Below are 20,766 nucleotides of genomic sequence, written 5' to 3'. Positions count from 1 at the left end.
TGTATGTATGTATGAATACGAAAAATACATAGATCTATACAGAGGCAATACAACACAATACAACACTAAAGAAATAGAGAAAAGTGTATTAAAAGATTGAGTAACCAGAGAGAGAGAGAGGCTGAGATTACACAGAACCCTACATGACCGCACCGTTGAGGAAGGAGAGGGGAGAGCGAGTGGGGAGAGGAGAGGAGGGAAGTGGAGAGCAGGAGAGGGGGTCAGAGGGGGGTGCTGTCCCCTACCGAGCCCTTGGGGAACCTGAAATGATGAAAGATTAATATTGGAAAGCAACCACTGACCTTGCCTTACCTATCCATCTCTCTCTCTCTCTCTCTCTCTCTCTCTCTCTCTCTCTCTCTCTCTCTCTCTCTCTCTCTCTCTCTCTCTCTCTCTCTCTCTCTCTCTTCCACCTGTCCCTCCCTCAGCGGGCCAGGGAATGGGGAGGGGGACTGTCAGCTCTGCCAATGCTAATGTGTCTTTCCATGGTCAGAATCACGTTTCCTGAATCTACTTTTTTTAAATTTTCCTCGTTATTTCCCTTCCCTTCTTTCCTTGTGTCTTGATTGCCTTCTTTTTCCTCTTATTTTTTTTCTTTTTCTTCCTTCCTTCCTTCCTTGTGTCCTGATCGTGTCTCTTCTTCCTCTTCATTTTTTTTTCCTTTCCTTCCTTCCTTCTTTCCTTCCTATGTCCTGTTCATGCTTTTTTTCTTTTTTTTCATTTTTTTCCTTCCTTCCTTTCTTCCTTCTGTCCTGACCATGCTTATCTTCTTCCTCTTCTTCCTTTCCTCTTCTTTCCTTTCTGCTATACTGACCTTGTTTCTCCTCCTCCTCCTCCTCCTCCTCCTCCTCCTCCTCCTCCTCCTCCTCCTCCTCCTTCTTCTTCTTCCAGACCACACAATATTACTACGACTTGGCTGTCACCCTCGCCAGTACTTCACTACTCCTCCTCCTCCTCCTCCTCCTCTTCCTCCTCCATAAATACTGCTACTAACATTACATTACTGTTACAACTTCCTCCTCCTCCTCCTCCTCCTCCTCCTCCTCCTCCTCCTCCTCCTCCTCCTCCTCCTCCACACCCACGCAGTGCCACAAGGGCGCCGCCTTTACTGGATCTGCGTCTCTTTATTTATTGGTCCTGAATGGAAAAAGGAAAAAGAGGAAAAAGAGAAAAAAAAAGGGGAAAAAAAGAGGAAAAAAAGCGTTCCCCGGCGGCTGTTGGGGGAGAGAGGGGGAGGGTGTGAGTATTGGGAGGGAAGGGAGGGAGGGAGGGAGGGAGGGAGGGAGGAAGGGAGGGAGGGAGGGAGGGAGGGAGGGAGGTGTGTGTGTGTGTGTGTGTACTGATATTTTTATGGTCTCTCTCTCTCTCTCTCTCTCTCTCTCTCTCTCTCTCTCTCTCTCTCTCTCTCTCTCTCTCTCTCTCTCTCTCTCTCTCTGTCACTACAAAGAGATATAAAAGGAACGCTCCGTCCTTTGCTACGTGAAATACAGGAAAATACAGAAAAATACAGAAAAAAGCAGGAAATACAGAAAAATATAGAAAAATGTAGAAAAATATATAAAATACAGAAAAAAATGCAGAAAAATGCAGAAAATACAGAAAATACAGAAAAAATACAGAAAATACAGAAAAAATATAGAAAATACAGAAAATTACAGAAAAAATACAGAAAAATACAGAATAATGCAGAAAAAATACAGAAAAATACAGAAAAATACAGAATAATGCAGAAAAATACAGAAAAAACAATATACAGAAAAAATACACAGGTTAAATACATCCCTCCCTTCCCCTTCCCTTCCTCCCCCTCCTCCCTCTCCTTCTCCTGCCCTTCTCCTTTCCCCCTCTCTCCTCCCCTTCCTCTCCCTCCTTCCACATCCTCCCCTACACCCTTCCCTCTCCTCTTCCTTCACTTTCATCTTCCCTACCCCCTTCACTCTTCTCTCCAATCCTCTACACCTCTCGTTCCCTACTCTCCCCTCTCCTCCCCTTCACCCCCCTCTCCTCCCCTCTCTCTCTTTCCTTTACTGATTACACGCAGCAGGTGAAAAATAACGACAGTGCTTTTGGTATCAGCTATTTTCACTCGCCTCAAACAGCAGGGATGAAAAATATGACCCGTTGCCTAACTGAAGGGAAGGATTGTAAACAGCCAATCACCGTTCCCCTAACCCGCCTCCTGACCAATGAGCGTGTGATATTGTTTTTTTTTTTTTTTTTTTTCTTTTTTTCTTGTTTTGTTTAATTTTGTGGTGTTTTTTTTCGTGTTTATTCATTTTTGTTTCCCTATTTTTTTCTCTCGTCTTTCTCTCTTTATTTCCTCTTTCCTCTTTCCCCGTTATTTCTATTCTTATTTTAACTACTACTACTACTACAACTACTACTACTACTACTACTACTACTACTACTACTACTTCTACTACCCCTCTTATTTGCATAGCTATGACAACAATAACAATATGGATGACAAGAGGGAGAGAGAGAGAGAGAGAGAGAGAGAGAGAGAGAGAGAGAGAGAGAGAGAGAGAGAGAGAGAGAGAGAGAGAGAGTAAACAAAACCTCTGACGCCATCTAATGATTACCTCTTTAATTTCATCTTTTTTTCCTTTTTTTCTCTTTTTTTCCTCTTTTTCTGGTAATTTTCCTGTTTTTTCCTCTTCCTTCCTCCTTCTCTTCCTTCCATAGCCTCTTCTTTTCTTTCCTGTCCAGTTTTCCTTTCTCCTCTTCTCTCCTCTAAGTCATTCTTCCCTCCGCTCCTCCTCCTCCTTCTCCCCCTCCTCCTCCTCCTCCCTTCAACCCTGATCTTCTCTCGTCCCTTCTTTTAATCTTGTTAGCTCTTCTTCCCCTCCTCCTCCTCCTCCTCTTTTTCCCCTTTTCCCCTCCGGCAAGCTAAACCTCCTCCTCCTCCTCCTCCTCCTCCTCCTCCTCTTTCTCCTCCTCCTCCTCTTTCTCCTCCTCCTCCTGTCTTTTTTTTACCTCAATGCTTTCTCTCTCTCTCTCTCTCTCTCTCTCTCTCTCTCTCTCTCTCTCTCTCTCTCTCTCTCTCTCTCTCTCTCTCCCTGATGTCGATCTGGTCACATAAAATGCCACGTAAAAACTGATTTTCTTGAGTTATGATATAAGTCTGAGAGGAAAAGCGAAAAAGAGGAAGGGGAAAAGGAAATAAAAGAATACAGGTAACAGAGAGGGAGAAAATGTAATAAGAGATGCAAAGAAAATAAAAGATGAAATAAGGGAGAAATTTATGTACGTGAAATAGCAAAGTGTAATGTAATGTAGGTGAGGTAAAGGCAAAATTAGGGAAACGAAAGGAGTAAGTGAATGAAAGATTGGTGTATGTGAGAAAAATAAACAAAATCTGGTGGAATGAAGAAAGAGACGCGGAAAACTTGTGAAAATAAGGAGGATATCAATAGAAGAGTGACAGATGGACAGAAAAACAGGGAAAAAATCAATACAAACCAAAAACCGTGAAGAAAATTAACAAAAAAAAGAAAAACGAACAGAAATTATAAAAAAAACGGGGAAAACTTGTAAAAATAAAGAGGATATCAATAGAAGAGTGACAGACGAACAGAAAAACTCGGAAAAAACAACACAAACCAAAAAAAGTGAAAACATCGAAAAAAAGAAAAAAATGAACAAAAAATTAAGAAAAATACCAGACACAAGAGATAAAAAAATGAACAGAAAACGTAACACACACACCCGAAAAAAAAATACGAAAGAAAACGTAATAAATAGAAAAAAAACACCGAAAACTATAACAATATGAAAAGGAAGGAAATGTCATACGTGAACCAATTAAAAGTTACATTAAAAAGAAAAAAATGTCGCTCTTCCTTTTAGACTTCCGGTAATTTCTCTTCTTCTTCTTCTTCCCTTCAGCAGTTTGAAATAAGCTTCCTCCTCCTCCTCCTCCTCCTCCTCCTCCTCCTCCTCCTCCTCCTCCAAAAGTCGATGCCGGAAACTTATGAGTCGTGACTTTTTTTTTTTTTTGTGTGTGTGTGTGTGTGTGTGTGTGTGTTTTATTCATAATTTATTTTTATTTACAACTTTTAGTCTTATGCTCGTGCGTAAATTGAGCTAAAGATTTTTTTTTCTATTTTTCTTTCTCTTTTTCAATCACTTTTTCGTTTCCGAGTATGTGGTGATTGTTTTTCTCGTTATCTTCTCTTTGTTCTATTCTATTGTTCTATTTACTATTTTCGTTCTTTTGTTTTGGGTGCAAGTTCCACTATTATTTTTTTTTTCTTTCTCTTATTTCATTTTTTTTTCTTTTTATCTTATCCTTGCATCTACGTTTTCTCAATGTTTTTATAATGTAATTTTCATTTCTCCCAATTCTTGCTTCTATGTTAGCTTTACAAATTTTCAAAGTTTTAAATAAGGTACAAGTTTTTTTATCTATCATCATCACTATTCTTTCGTGTCCGTGTTTCAAGTATCTGTCTCAGTTACCCATTAAATATTCCGTTTTCTCATTCTTGCACCCATGTTCGCTGTAAATATTTCAATTCTAAGGATGCTACAACTTTTTCTCTCTTATTTTCTCTTCTCTTCCTCGTAGTGTGTCTCTTAGTGGGGTTTCTGTCTTTGTCTCTCTGTTATCGTGTCTTTCCTTCTTGGTACGTCATATTTATCAGTTGTAAGGCAATAATACCTTTTCTCTCTTATTTTTTTTCTTTTCTCATCGCTAATGTGTGTATAAGTGGTGTTTTTCGTCTTTATTTTCTCTTTTCTTCATCTTCTAAGTGTGATGCAGTCTTTTCTTTAAGTTACCTTCTCTCTTTCTCTTCTTAGTCTGATACAACCTCTTATCTCTGTTCTCTTCTCTTCTCTCATCCCTAGCGTGTCGAAGCCTATATATTAATTAATTCAAAGATCCCCTCTTTCTCTCTCTCTCTCTCTCTCTCTCTCTCTCTCTCTCTCTCTCTCTCTCTCTCTCTCTCTCTCTCTCTCTCCCTCTCTCTCTCTCGTAGCTTCTTAATTCTAACGCAGATACAATTTTCCCTCTCTTTCATCTTCCCTTCTCTCATTCCTAGCGTGTATTTAAACTTTTTCCCCTTCCGCCATCTCATCTCCCCTGTAGCGTGTCTATGGTGAGCAAGTTTCTCAGTTCCTCGTGTATATTTCTCCCCGCCACGGTCTCCAGCCAGTGTTCTGTTTCACTCCGTCAGGCAGCTTCTCATTTCGTGACTGCGGCTACCCTGTTGGTTCACGTTTCCCCTGGCGCTCCTAGCTTCTCGTCTTACTCCTCCAGCTCCTTCCTTATATTCTCTCTATCTCCCTCCTCCTCCTCCTCCTCCTCCTCCTCCTCCTCCTCTTCCTCCTTCATTTCGTTCTCTTTCACCTGACATTCCTGACCATTTTTCCATCCTCTCCCCTTCTTCTTCCTCCTGTTTCTTCTTAGGGTTTTCTCTTTTCCTCTTTCTCCTCTTCCTCTTCCTCCTCTTCCTCCTCCTCTACCTCCTCCATTTCGTTCTCTTTCACCTGACATTTCTGACCATTTTTCCAGCTTCTCCCCTTCTTCCTCCTCCTCTTCTTCTTATGTTTTTCTCTTTTCCTCCTCCTCCTCCTCCTCCTCCTCCTCCTCCTCCTCCTCCTCCTCCTCCTCTTCCATTCCATCCTCTGTCTCCTCACATTTTACATCACCTCCTCTTTTTCCTCCTGTTCCTTCCTTATATTCTCCCTTTCCCTCGTCTTCTTCCTCCTCCTCCTCCTCCTCCTCCTCCTCCTCCTCCTTCTCCTCCTTGTCCATTTTCTTCCAAGGAGGCATAACTCGTCAAATTTTCCGTCACTGCATAAATCAAAGAACTTAAAGAGCACAACTGACAGAATCACGCCACGCCACCACCACCACAACCACCACCACCACCACCACCACCATCAGTACCAAGGTCAAGCAAGAAGCCAAGACGCAATACAGGACAGAAAATTAATAAAAAGAAAGGTAAAGAAGGGAAATTTTATGCATGAGGTGGAATAAATGAGTGAGGGTATTGGGAGTTACTAGAAAGAAGATAGATGGGTCGATAGATGGAAAGAAGGGAAGGAAAACTGTACAAGGGAAAAATACGAATACTGGGAGAATAAAATACGTCATACCAGGAAAAATGTAAAGGAAAACGATCAATTTTACGAAGGCGGAAAGAAGATGGAAAACAAATCAATGGAAAGTAGATAAAACTGATAAAGGAAATGACAAAGAAGGTAAAAAAAAATATGAATAATGAAAAATGAAATACGAGATATAAGAAGACAAGAAAAGGTGAAGAGAAAGTTTATGATGATGAGGAAATATATTAGAAGCAACAAAGAAAAAAATAATAAAAAAAAACATGAAGAAATTGATAAGGAGAGATATTAAAATGAAGAAAAGAAAAGAAAGAAAAACAGAAACGATATTAGAACAAAAAAAGATTGATAAGGAAAATATTAAAATCAACAAAGGAGAAAAAGAACCATATAAAGAGAGAGAGAGAGAGAGAGAGAGAGAGAGAGAGAGAGAGAGAGAGAGAGAGAGAGAGAGAGAGTAATGACAGGGAAGGAATACAGACATGAAGTTTACGACAGGCAGTCACGTGACGAGGAAAAACAAAGGAGGGAAGTTATCAAGCTAATTAATTATTCACACCAAATTTATTCCCACGATGAATTGCTTTTACTGGAAGAAAATTAAAAAGACCACGAACACACACACAAACACCCCTCTCTCTCTCTCTCTCTCTCTCTCTCTCTCTCTCTCTCTCTCTCTCTCTCTCTCTCTCTCTCTCTCTCTCTCTCTCACTGCAGTACTTGGCAACACACAAACACAGAAGCGCTCAAACGTTGAATTACCCATAAATCTTTTCTCCTCTGCACTGACCTTGAGATTACGGGAGATGGAGAAAGGAAGAAGAGAGAGGAATAGAGGAGAGAAGGAGAAGAGAGAGGAATAGAGAGAGAGAGAGAGAGAGAGAGAGAGAGAGAGAGAGAGAGAGAGAGAGAGAGAGAGAGAGAGAGAGAGAGAGAGAGAGAGAGAGAGAGAGAGAGAACGTGGAGATAGAGGAAAGCAAAGACAGATGAAGAGAGAGAGAGAGAGAGAAAGAGGAGAGAGAGGGAAGAAGGAAAAGAGAAAAAAAAATAGTGATGGTAGAGAAAAGGAGATGGAGAGAGAGAGATGGAGAAAGAGGAAGATGAGAGAGGGTAGGAGAGAGGAAAGAAGGGTGGTGATGGTGGTGGCGGTGATGGAGTGAGGCAAGGAGGAGGAGGAAGGTGAGAAATGAATGCGTTGCGAGGTGCGGGTGAGTCAACATAACATTTCCTACTACTGCTGACGAAAGGGTTTACATTTTTGGGGTTTACAATGTTCTCGTGGCCTGTTAGTCTTCATATAGCTTGTACTTAACATTATTTATTTGTACATTAGAGGGTTTACTGGTAAGAGTAACGACACTTATACAAAACAGCAGTTGATAAAGAGGTTTACAACTGGAGTTTGGAGTTTTATTCTTGATTTCTGTTGGTTTACCTTACTTGTTTATATTAAAGGAGTTTTAGATAGGAGTAACGAAACTTATCGAAAATATTAACTGACAACGGCTTGCAGTTTGAATTTATTTTTTATTTTTCTTATTATTCTTGTTCCGCTTATGTTTATTATTATTATTATTATTATTATTATTATTATTATTATTATTATTATTATTATTATTATTATTATTATTTATTCAGTGTTTATTTTGTATGTAAAACGATTTATAGCCAAGAATATCAATGCTTATTAAAACACTAGAGTTTTTTTTAGATCTTGTTTTTAGCAATCGTCTAATTACCTTCCCTTCTGTGTGTGTGTGTGTGTGTGTGTGTGTGTGTGTGTGTGTGTGTGTGTGTGTCCAATGTCCTCGTTTTACGTTCCATTTTATGTGACCAGATCGACGTTGAGAGAGAGAGAGAGAGAGAGAGAGAGAGAGAGAGAGAGAGAGAGAGAGAGAGAGAGAGAGAGAGAGAGAGAATCCTCGTCGTGGAAGAAGGCCAAGAAAACAACACATTCCAGATCTCTCTCTCTCTCTCTCTCTCTCTCTCTCTCTCTCTCTCTCTCTCTCTCTCTCTCTCTCTCTCTCACTAATTCCCTCATATCTCCCCAGGAAGCGAAAAATAATGCCATCAGTGGGACAATTAATGGGCTGAAACGGTCCTCTTGTTATTATTGAGACGTCTTGCTTTGCCTCGCTTCACAAACCCTCCCCTCCCTCTGTTGGCTCTTCCTGTGCTTTCTATTTCACTATTTGCTGTATAGACGCTTCCTGGCCTCATCTGGGGGAGTAAGGCTCTCGTAAACACTGCATCACAGAGGATCAACCAATGAGAAGCCGAGAAATCAAGGACGTCAGGCGGCGGGTCTGGGCTCAAAAATATTAGGCCTATGTTCTGATTGAAGTGCATTGTGTGTGTGTGTGTGTGTGTGTGTAGATGGGTGATATACAGACAGAAACAGTAACACAGACAGACAGACAGACAGACAGACAGACAGACAGACAGACAGACAAGCAGACTAATAGACGGACAGACACGGACAAAGTAAAAGCAAGAATAAAGTAAAAATTAGTAAATAAGAAAGTAGGTAGACACAGACAGACAGGCAGACAGACAGACAGACAGACAGACAGACAGACAGACAGACAGACAGACAGACAGACAAGCAGACTAATAGACGGACAGACACGGACAAAGTAAAAGCAAGAATAAAGTAAAAATTAGTAAATAAGAAAGTAGGTAGACACAGACAGACAGGCAGACAGACAGACAGACAGGCGCCCTCTTCAACTCTCTCACAACAAAGCTTCAAGTAACGAGGACATTTCTGAAGCCTCGACTGAAGCCTTGAACCTTTGAACTCGTAAACCAACCACTACAATATGGTACTCTCTCTCTCTCTCTCTCTCTCTCTCTCTCTCTCTCTCTCTCTCTCTCTCTCTCTCTCGATGGATAAGAAATTGGGTGAAGATTCAATACCCCAAGTGTTTGCTTAGGAAATTCTCTCTCTCTCTCTCTCTCTCTCTCTCTCTCTCTCTCTCTCTCTCTCTCTCTCTCTCTCTCTCTCTCTCTCTCTCTCTCTCTTCCACTAATGAGCGTTACCCGACACTCGGCAACGCAAGGACTTGGAGAGAGTTAGAGAGAGAGAGAGAGAGAGAGAGAGAGAGAGAGAGAGAGAGAGAGAGAGAGAGAGAGAGAGAGAGAGAGAGAGAGAGAGAGAGAGAGAGTTTCTCATCACACAATAAAAACGCTCTCTCTCTCTCTCTCTCTCTCTCTCTCTCTCTCTCTCTCTCTCTCTCTCTCTCTCTCTCTCTCTCTCTCTCTCTCTCTCTCTCTCTCCACAACCTCTTACCTAATAAAAAAAATATTATGTTAAAAGTTCCCTCGTATTTTGATATAATTTTTCGTCTGTATTATTATGAGTTCACCGTGACATTCCGCCTCTTATTGCTCTTGTATAAAGGTGTTTCGTAATCTCTGTTTGCATCGCTTCCTCGTTGTTTGTCTTTATTTTTTCTTTCTTTATTAAAACTAGTATTTATTTACCTTTTCAAAATGCTAGGGGTGTGTGTGTGTGTGTGTGTGTGTGTGTGTGTGTGTGTGTGTGTGTGTGTGTGTGTGTGTGTGTGTGTGTGTGTGTGTGTGTGTGTGTGTTTCTCTTATTTTCCTTCTATTTTTATTGTTTATTTGTATTTTTTTCGTTATTTGTGAGTTAGGTTTATTTCTTTATTAAAATTAGCATCTATTTATCTTTTCAAAATGCTAAGTATGTGTGTATTCTTTCCTCTTATTTCCTTCTTTTTATTGTTTATTTGCATATTTTTCCTTATTTGTGAGTTACGTATAGATTTCTCTATTAAAAAAACCTATATACCTTTTTCAAAATTATACGTGTTTCTTTTTTCTTATTTGCTTTCTTTTCTCATTTTTTTATATTTTTTTCGTTATTTTTTTTCAGTTCTGTTTACTTTTCTTTATTAAAACTCGCATCTTTTCACCTTTTCAAAATGCTGTGTGTGTGTGTGTGTGTGTGTGTGTGTGTGTGTGTGTGTGTGTGTGTGTGTGTGTGTGTGTGTGTGTGTGTGTGTGTGTGTGTGTGTGTGTGTGTGTGTGTGTGTGTGTGTGTGTGTGTGTGTGTTTCTTATTTGCTTCCTTTTCCTCGTTTATTTATGAGTAATGTTTAAATTTCTTCATCTAAAACATCCACTTATTAACTTTTCAAATTGCAACATATTCTTGTTTTTTTTCATTCCTTTCTAGTTCATTTATAAGTCACATTTATCTTTCCCTACTAAACAAATAAATAAATAAATAAATAACCTTCTCAAAACGAAATATATGTTTTATTTTCCTTGTTTTTTTTCCCGTCAACACAAAGCAGAATTCACTAATCTTCCTTTTCATTTCCAGCTCCCGTTTCCTTCTGCCAATAATGTTACCGGGTCTATTTTTCCCTCAAGCTATCAGATGAGTGGCCAAAAGAGGCTTATAGGCTTGATTACATATGGAAAAAAAAAATTATATCTTTAGGACCAACTTAGAGAGAGAGAGAGAGAGAGAGAGAGAGAGAGAGAGAGAGAGAGAGAGAGAGAGAGAGACTATGAGTGTGTGAAATGGCAGAAAGATGGATAGGTGGATGTGTGAGTGAATGTTCTCTCTCTCTCTCTCTCTCTCTCTCTCTCTCTCTCTCTCTCTCTCTCTCTCTCTCTCTCTCTCTCTCTCTCTCTCTCTCTCTCTCTCTCTCTCTCTCTCTCTCTCTCTCTCTGCACTTTTAATCTCCTTCCTCTCTCGTTCAGCCTTCATTCAAGTCTTCTCCTCATCTCCTTCTTGCCTCGACTCTTTCATTAAAATATATGAAAGGATTTGAATGCACTGACTGAGAAAAGCAAAATGTTCATATTATTTAGCACACACACACACACACACACACACACACACACACACACAGTAGTAGTAGTAGTAGTAGTAGTAGTAGTAGTAGTAGTAGTAGTAGTAGTAGTAGTAGTAGTAGTAGTAGTAGTAGTAGTAGTAGCAGAAGCAACTAAATATTTAAAAAATCTAATAAAAACTCCAGAGAATGAAATTATAAAAAAAAAACTGTACCAAGACATTAAAGGTTAAGAAAGATTGCTTCGAAAAAAAAAATGAAATTAACTTCCGTAATGACTTCTCGGGAAAACATTCGCTTCACAGGTGAGTTATTGCCGGCTGGTCCAGGTGACAGTCACTTAATTGTCAATCATAGATGTGGCTAAAAATACAGAACTCCCTTGAGAAAAGAATTATGTGACGGAACAATAATAATGAGGAAGAAAGGTGAGGGAAAATCTTAAAAATCCTGAAAATTCTGAGTTGACGTTCCTTAGAGACGGGTAGAGTAAGTGGGGATCCGACAGAGGTCTTTAAGTGGTACAAGAACCATACTAGAATCAGTAAAGGGGAGATTGATAGAATAAATACGATAGAATATTGAAGGTTTTAAGTTTATGTACGTTAGTGAAGCATAGATTAAGTGGGGGATCTGATAGAGGTCTTCAAGTGGTACAAGAACCATACTAGAATCAGTAAAGAGGAGATTGATAGAATAAATACGATAGAATATTGAAGGTTTTGAGTTTATGTACGTTAGTGAAGCATAGATTAAGTGGGGGATCTGATAGAGGTCTTCAAATGGTATAAGGAACATGTCAGAATCTGTATAGAAACGAATGACTTAAAAGATACGAGAGAATATTGAAGGTTTTGAGTTTACCTTCCTTAGAGAGGCGTAGGTTAAGAGAGGATCTGATAGAGGTCTTCAAATGGTATAGGGAACAAGTTAGAGTCAGTACAAACAAGAAAAAAAAAAAAGAAAAGGATTATAAGTATTTTTTATTAAAGAATATTGAAGCATTTGAATTTACGTTCATGAGAGAGATGTAGTTTAAGAGGGAGTCTGTTAGAGGTTTTCAAGTGGTATAATGGATACATCAAGGGTGGCACACAAACTTCTCTGGCTCGCTAATCAGGATAGGACAAGACTTAATGTATTCTGGTTTTATAAAGTTAGATTTGATGATTAGATTATATGACAGTAAGAAATTGGTTCTCAAATATTAGCATGAAAAATTGAACAGGCTCAGTAATCAGGTCGTTATCGCTGAGTCATTAGAAAAGATTTAAAAGTTTGGGCAAATTTATGGAAGGAGATAATTGGTGGAGGTAAGCGGACATGTTTTATAAATGGACTGCCACGTGTAGGCCTGGTGTCTTCTTGCAGCTTCCCTTGTCTTCCTGCTCTCATCACAAAATCACTAATTATATTCACCTCCCAGACAAAAACACTCGAGGATATTTCACGTCATCCACTTTAAAATTCACCCAAAACTCAGCCAGATAAACTCACGCGCTTGTTTACTGCATCACTTTCCAACAATTTAATCACAATAAAAAGTTTGCTTTCCGCTCGACCAAAGTTCCCAATAACGATCATTATTTGCTGGGATAGGAACAGTGCTCACCCCGCGGCCTTGCAGTACGCCACCAACTCCTGCTGAAATAGGCAGCTTTACAGTCTACGTTCGTCTGAAAAGGAAACGTTTTATTTGCGTAGGGACAAAAGAAAGTCTCTCTCTCTCTCTCTCTCTCTCTCTCTCTCTCTCTCTCTCTCTCTCTCTCTCTCTCTCTCTCTCTCTCTCTCTCTCTCTCTCTCTCTCTCTCTCTTCTCATCTTCCATACAAAGAGCATTTTATTTTCATACAAAAGAGCGTCTCAGGCAAGGAACATTTCTCTACAACACACAAAGTTGAGAAATAACGTTGGAATTTCACACTAACACAAAAACGTTTTACTGTTCAAACCAAGGAGCGTTTCTCTACACTACAAGGAAAGCTGATGTAAAAAAAAAAAAAAGGTATATTCTTTCTTCTCTCGCCTTGAAAATTAACGTAACCTCACAAAGAACGTTTCACAATTCAATATAAGGAACGTTTTCTCTAGACGAACGTTGATGAAAGACAATATAACGTAACAAAACGCAAATTCTTCCCTTGTTCACCTTGAAAAGTAACGTAACACTACAAAGAACGTTTCACAGTTAAGGGCAACAAACGTTTATGCATGGAGAACGTTAACAAAAAGACAAACAAACACAAAATCAAAACTAAACAAACTCCCTTCCTTTATTAACCTTTCAAAGTAAAGTAACTCAAACAAAGAACACTTCCAAATTCAATACTTTCCTCCTTCAACACTTTCCTTCACTCAGGGTAAACACCTCGTCCCTGAAGAGCCCTGTCTTGCCCCCAACGCCCCCAGGGAAGGCCTCTGAGTACCTGATTATTCTCCTGGCCTGATACTCCGATAATTAATGGGAAGCTAAACTCATTTCGTTGCTCATTACGCTTCCGTCAACACATCATTAAAAGCTTTCCCGCCATCTCGGTACACGAAGCTTGTGATTAGAGATTAGGAACGGTATACTTTGCCTGCCTAAGAGAGAGAGAGAGAGAGAGAGAGAGAGAGATACCTTTTCATCCTACGCTACCTTTAAACTTTCTCATTTAAGTCTTACGCCACAAAAATTTAAAAATGAAATGAAATTCTTCACAGTACCTACATTTTCTTTAAGTCTTCCCTGCAATGCGTCTTGTTGCCAGAGAAGAAAACGGTCCCGCGCGGGCTCCTCAGGGGTGTTTGGAGGCCTGAAATAGAAACGAGTATAAATAAACAAGCAGACCGGCTGGAAAAAAAAATGAAGATACAGAATGCGTCTTGGGGAACTTTTGTCATAAGTCAGCACGTGGGAGAGTTGTCTGAGGGGGACTTAGAGGGAAACACAAGAGGAAAACAGTGCATTTTTTTTTTTAAGTTAGAAAATGCGGTGAAAATGTTAAATATATGAGTGTTTAGTGGTTTGAATATAAGTAAAGGGAATTTTATTACCAGATGCGTTAGAAAAGATGATTTTGTAGATCTAGTTTTATTTTTCTGTCTTAACTAAGCATTTGTGAAGATAACAAGATAAGTATGTATTTATTTACTTATTTATTTTTTTAAGTTACAAAATACTGCGAAATGTTAAATAAATATAGTCGTTTCAGTATAGATCAAGGGAGTTTTGTTACCAGATACGTTAAAAATGAGGATCTGCTACATAAACATTATACATAAACATTAAATTCTGACCTTAAGTAATATGAGTTTCCACAGAGGTTGAAAAAAAAAAATTGTTGTCATTCACGTAAAAACAAAGACAAAAGAAAAAAATAGAGAGGATTTGATAGATGAGCATTAAATTCTGTGTTTAAATATATGATGACTCTCAAATCAATACTTTTTTCAAGACAAGACAAGACAAGACACATACCACGAAAAAAAATCGGCTTTTTCTTCGAGGCTCTTTATAAACTAACGTGGAATAAAACAAAACAAAAAAAAAGTAAATAAATAAAAAAAATAAAACAAACATCAAACTCTTAAAAAAAAACACTTTAAGCGTAGATAAAAAACTCATAACACAAAAGAAAAAAATAAATAAAATAAGAAAAACAACCTCAACTTTTCCGAGTGTTAGTTTGAACCGCCGTGTATTCCCAGCCTCCTTCCTGCGCCGCGTTATGCAAACACTCTTCACATGAGACGTTCTGGTGACGCAGGAGGACATGACCCAATTCCGCGTGTGTTTGGGTGTGCGTGCGGCCCTTGAGTCACTCCGCCGCCCAGTGTTTACTCCCGAGGGCGATGTGTTGACTGGCATGGCTGGGGGAGGTAGAGGATGCTGAGGGAGGCCGTGGGAGGCTGGGGGGAGGCTTGAAGACCTTGGGAGAGGCTGAGGGAGGTTTGTGTAAGGCTGAGATAGCTAACTAGAGGAGGCTGGGGGAGGCTGGGGGAGACTAGAGGCCGGTTTGGGTGTGGGAAGTCCTGGGGAGACTGGAACAGCTGGGAGAGACTGTTTAGGTGTCTGGGAGAGAGTAAGAGGAGGCTGGGGAGGCTGAAGGAGGCTGGCAGAGGCTGAGAGAGACTGGGAGTGACTGTAGGAGGCTGGGAGAGATCAAGGGAGGTCTTTAGGAGGCTGGGACGGCTGGAGGAGGTTGGGAGAGGCTGTAGGAGGCTGGGGAAGGCTCGGGGAGGCTGTGAGAGGCTGGGAGCAACAGTAGGAGGCTGGGAGAAGCTGGGGGAGGTTAGAACAAACGTTAGAGGCTTGGAGAGGCTAAGGGGAGTGTTTAGGTGGCTAAGGGAGGCTGGGGGAAACTGTAGAATGCTGGGGGGAGCTGGGAGAGGCTGGGGGAGGCTGGGAGAGGCTGGGAGAGGCTTCACGCTCATCCCTGCCTGCCTCTTCTACCTTAAGATCAGCCAGCTTTTTTTTTTCTCTCTCTCTCTCTCTTTCTCTCTCTCTTTTCTTCAGTCTCCCTCCCTTCCTTCCTTCCTCCCTTCCACTTTGATACTTTTTTCGTCTTCAAAAGTCGGGTAAAGAAATGTGTTGGGTCTCTCTCTCTCTCTCTCTCTCTCTCTCTCTCTCTCTCTCTCTCTCTCTCTCTCTCTCTCTCTCTCTCTCTCTCTCTCTCTCTCTCTCTCTCTCTCTGCGTGTGGTTTTATAAATTTTCACTTTTTTCTTTTTTTCTTTTTTCTTTTTTCGTGGTTCTGTAACTCTCTCTCTCTCTCTCTCTCTCTCTCTCTCTCTCTCTCTCTCTCTCTCTCTCTCTCTCTCTCTCTCTCTCTCTCTCTCTCTCTCTCTCTCTCTCTCTCTCTCTGATGTTGTGTGTAGCTTTTCAGTCTCTTGTCCTCAATTCGATTCCATTCTCTGACACTCGCTTGTTTCTGATACAATTGATTTTTCAGACTCCCTCGTTTCCCTCTTTGTGACTCCCTCTCTTGTGTCTCTCTCTCCGCATCCCGTCGTGCACTTTTCTCCTCCTCCTTTCCTCCCTTTGGTGCGTGCGTAACCTAATTCTCCTTCCTTGCTCCTTTGATTCTCTGTCTCTCTCTCTCTGTCTCTCTTCACGTGTCTTTCTTCCTTCTTCCCAAAAGCTTCCTTCCCCTTTCTCGTCTAGTTTGGCAGGAATGACACGAAGGAATCGCTACAACACCCTCCTCCCTTCCTCTCCCTCTGGCTACCTTTGATCATAACTAAAATCTTCCCTTCCTGAAAACGGGAAAAAGTTCATAGGGATGGGAAAGTTTGTGATGGGAGAGAAGCATCAACAAACACAGGTGACTTTGATGAGGCCAAAAGACTCGCAAAGTGAGTCTCGGGATTCGAAAACATGTGAGGGTCGTAAAGAAATTGATCCCTGGTTTGTTGGTTCTTTTCGGAGTTCTGGTATTACTTCTCTCCTTCCCTCCCGTGTTCCCTCTACTGGTATTTTGTGTATTTATTTATTTATTTTAATGTTATGTTTCCTGTAATAATATCCGAGGTTTTGTTTGTTTGTTTGTTTGTTTGTTTGTTTTTAATGCCGAGTGACAAGGGGTGTTCTTCCGTTACTCTCATTTTCTTCCTATTTCTTTTCTTTCTAAATCAATATCCGTTTTTTTTTTCTTTAAAGTGAAAAAAAAAGTTATATTACTAATTTTCTTTTCTTTATTCCTTCCAAGTCTTGAGGAAGCAACATAAAAGTCACGTCAACCTCATCTCTGTTCCTCGTGTCTCTTGTATTACCAACTTTTCTCTCCAGTCTTGTTTTTTTGTACTAACACTCAGCTTCTCCCGTCTCTAGTGCAAGTAAACAAACGTATGTCACTTTATTCTCCTCCTCTCTGTTCCTTGTGTTTTTCCTCTTTTTTCTTAGTGTTTCGTGTACTAACGCCCATCTTCCCGGTCTCTAGTACAAGCAAACACTGAAACTCTGATTATATTACAAGTTTAAACAGAAGCTACACATATTTTACTCTCTTCCTCTCTGTTCCTCGTGTTTCTCCTCTCCTTCCATCGAGTTTCGTGTACTAACGCCTATCTTCTCCTTCTAGTACAAGTAAACACCGACGCTCTGATTATATTACAAGTTTAAACAGAAGCTACACATATTTTAATCTCCTTCTCTCTGTTCCTCGTGTTTTTTCCTCGTTTTCTTAAGTTTTTCGTGTACTAACGCCCTTCTTTTCTTCCTAGTACAAGAAAACACCGACGCTCGGATGTTACGGCAAGTTTTAATGGAAGCCCCGCACAAGTTTGATGCCACTAAGTTCCTGCGCCTCAGATGGGAAACTTGCGGCTTCTCCTGAGGGCAAGACTTTGTGGGGAAGTCGAAAACAATATGAACCGCAACTAATTAAAGACCAGCTCGATCCCTCCGAACGTTTTTAATTACCAGTGCACGCGAGAAGTTGCAGTTTGGTTTATCTTGTTTGTTTGGCCTTTTTTAGCACCTTACTTTTGTTTTTTTTGGCATTTTTTTGTGTATTTCTTTTTTTTTTTGGTTTTTGATGGCTTATATAATTTGTTTGGCCTTTTGGCAGTCCTATCCTTGTTTATTTGGCCTTTTAAGTGCCTTATCCCTATTTGTTTGGCCTTTTTAGTGTCTTTCGTTTGTTTGGCCTTTTTTGGTGTCTTCCCTTCGTCTGCTTGCCCTTGTCCTTTTCAGTACAGATACCTGATGATCAGATTCTCCTTTTAGCGTCCCAGTAGCTAAGTGCATAAAAGGAGTGTAACAAATAATGCATATCGCGGTTGAGATGAAGAGTGTGAAAGTCTACGGTAATGCCTCGCTCCATTTCACTACCACGTCGCCATTGAGTGAAGGAAGGCGCGTTACTTCACCACTCATCTCCACCTCGAGAGCTTAAATATATATAAAACTCTACGGTATTTACACGACAATTTCACGATCTGTGCAGAACGCGCAAACAGATTTAAGACACACACACCGTATTACTTTAACTATTGAATAAAGGGAGGAGTTCAGCACTAATCCTCGTCTCATAAACTATAAATACTCTTGAAAACTCTACGGTATTTCTCCTAAACATTTCATAATCACCAGCAAACAGAAGACTTAGACACACAACGCATTACTACAGCCACCTCAACGCCCATCTTTGCCTCGTGACCTGTACAAACACACCAAAACTCTACGGTATTTCTCCCAAACATTTCACTACCACCACTGCAAGGACAGCAAACAGAAGACTTAAGACACACAGAACACATTACTACAGCCACCTCAACACCCATCTCCGCCTCGTGAACTATAGAAACACACCAAAACTCTACGATATTTCTCCCAAACATTTCACTACCACCACTGCAAGGACAGCAAACAGGAGACTTAAGACACACAGAACACATTACTACAGCCACCTCAACACCCATCTCCGCCTTGTGACCTGTAGAAACACACCAAAACTCTACGGTATTCCTCCCAAACATTTCACTACCACCACTGCAAGGACAGGCGACTCAAGACACACAAAACCTACTGCTCATCTGATCCTTCCCCTCACGTACAGTTTCCAGTTTATACAGACACGTAGACAGTTTGAGCAGGGACACAGAGCCGCTGTACTGCTTGTGTGGGATAGAATAATACTAGGATACATGGAATACAAAAGATACATGGGGTGTGAAGGCAAGGACACTTTTGATATACTTATTCATGAGTGGGAGAATTATGTGGCAGTGATGAATTTTAAAGATAGCAAGGAGGAGGAGGAGGAGGAGGAGGAGGAGGAGGAGGAGGAGGAGGAAAGTGAGGGACCAGGGCAAGAGTTTTATAATAAGATTTTTAATGATAATCAAATATTTTTCCTTGTCGAGGTTCCTTACCAGACCGCTAGGAAGGTTATGAAAGACTGGTGAGTGTGTGTGTGTGTGTGTGTGTGTGTGTGTGTGTGTGTGTGTATGTAGGCGTGAAATTAAGAACCAGAAACGTTCGAATCTCGGTTCACGTGGTAGATGACTTAATTGAATCATGTGGAGGGGATCAAACTAACCCAAAAAAATAAAATAAAATAAAATAAAATACCCTTTAAGAGACTAACCTCACACCTACGTAACTCCTGGAAGTAGAAAAAAATAAAGACCTAAAAAAACACAGAGACAGACAGACAGACCCCAAAAAAGATCCTTACTGCTAAAGACTCCCGTGTAATCTTCTTAGGTCCGCAAGAGCAATTATTCCACTATAATTTGGATGAGAGGAAATTGGGGAAACGAGATCCAATTACTGAGGAAAAGCCCCAGGAGTCCCCAAGGCAGGTCAGGCCGTCCCCCCAGCCCCCGGTAATAAGATGAAGAAAAGCAACCTAGGTAATGGCGGTCTGTCCTTAGAGGGGAAGGAGAGAGAAGGAGCAGAAGGCGGAAATGTGCAGAGGAAGGGAATGGCGTTGAAAAGGACTGGAAAAAGAGTATGAAAGTAGTAGAAAGAGTAACAGAAAGAGAACAGGGCTTCTTTATAAGGAAGAGACGAGGGGAGGATAACGACTGGAAAAAGAACATGAAAGTCGAAGAAAGAGAAACAAAAGACGAGCAGGACTTGTTATAAAAAGGAAAGAGGAAGGGAGAGTAAAGAGGGCGGAATAAGAGGTATGAAAGTAAAAGAAGAGAAAAAGAATGTGGGATTAGTTTTAATGATGAAAATATGAAGTACATGGAAGACAAAGTTTTAACATTCGCAAAGGAGGAAAAGCGAGAAGGCAGAAGGAGAAGAGAAGATGAAATGAAAAGAACGAAAGTAAAAGACGGAAGAGTGATAGAAAGTGGGTTAATTCAAATAAAATAAAATAAAAAAAAAGGATGAAAGAAAAAAAGTACAAAAGATGAAGGTTCAAGAGTAATAAAATGAAATTAGAAAAAAAAACGTAAGAATTTTTTGATATTTGGGAAATGAGAAAAAACCGAAGAATGGAAGCAAAAAAAAAATCAGAGGTAAAAAGAAAAAAAGGAAAAATATTACTATACTCCTGTAGTAGAGGAAAAAAATGAAAAGAGAAAAAAAACAAGACAAAAAAAGTAAAGTAACTGGAAAATTGGAGAGAAACACAAAGGGGGAATAGAAAGAAAAATTGAGACGAAACGTGACTGAAAGAAGAGGATGAGGAAAAAAAATGGAGGAAAAAAGAAAGAGTTAGAGAGATGACAAGAGGTGGAGAACTGGAGAGAGCAACAAAAAGGAGAATAGAAGGAAAAATAAAGACGAAACGTGACCGAAATTGAAGACCATAAGGAGAAAAATGGAAGAAGAAGAAGGAAGTAAGAGTTCGAGATGACAAGAAGAGGAGAATTAGGGAGTAATCTTGCCGTCCTTTACAAAATTGATTACTTTCTTTTAATCCTTATAGATCAAAATGACGTAATTCTCTCTCTCTCTCTATCTTTGGTCACGTGGGCACCTCCTCCTCCTCCTCCTCCTCCTCCTCCTCCTCCTCCTACTACTACTCCTCCTCCTCCTCACCCTTCCCTCTCTCCTCTCTTATTAATATCAGGGCGTCATGCTTACTGCTGTTATTCAAGGGCGTCTAAAATTTACTGGCATTTTTGTGTTTTTTATCCTTTTTTTCATAATTTTGATGAGTTTTCGTGTCAGAAGAGTATTTATTGTATTATTTATTTATTAATGTATTTACCGTTGCTCGTGTTAAAACTCATTTGAATATACTTTACTGAAATGCATCTTTCTGTTATTAATTTCTTGTGTTAGCTACCTGTAACCCTTTCCCTGCATCCCCTACCACCCATCACCCCCTGTATCCTCCTGTATTCCCTACCCTACACCTTCCTCCCTGTATACCTTCCCCTATGTCCTACCTGTAACCCTTTCATCTATGTTCCCT

At 40.2% G+C, this 20,766-nt stretch overlaps 1 protein-coding gene across 1 annotated transcript; it reads right to left on the bottom strand.

Moving 5' to 3' along the window:
- Positions 1–14,724: 14,724 nt before the first annotated feature.
- On the bottom strand, positions 14,725–15,321 carry LOC135090396 (uncharacterized). Its single transcript, XM_063987150.1, has one exon. It carries the CDS (start codon positions 15,319–15,321, stop codon positions 14,725–14,727), a length of 597 nt encoding a protein of 198 aa, XP_063843220.1.
- Between the last annotated feature and the right edge of the window lie 5,445 nt (positions 15,322–20,766).

The sequence above is a fragment of the Scylla paramamosain genome, chromosome 35 (genome assembly GCF_035594125.1).
Source record: "Scylla paramamosain isolate STU-SP2022 chromosome 35, ASM3559412v1, whole genome shotgun sequence".
NCBI classification, from domain to species: Eukaryota; Metazoa; Arthropoda; class Malacostraca; order Decapoda; family Portunidae; genus Scylla; species Scylla paramamosain.
The sequence above is the reverse complement of the archived record's forward strand: the minus strand, read 5'-3'. Positions and strand labels throughout refer to the sequence as shown.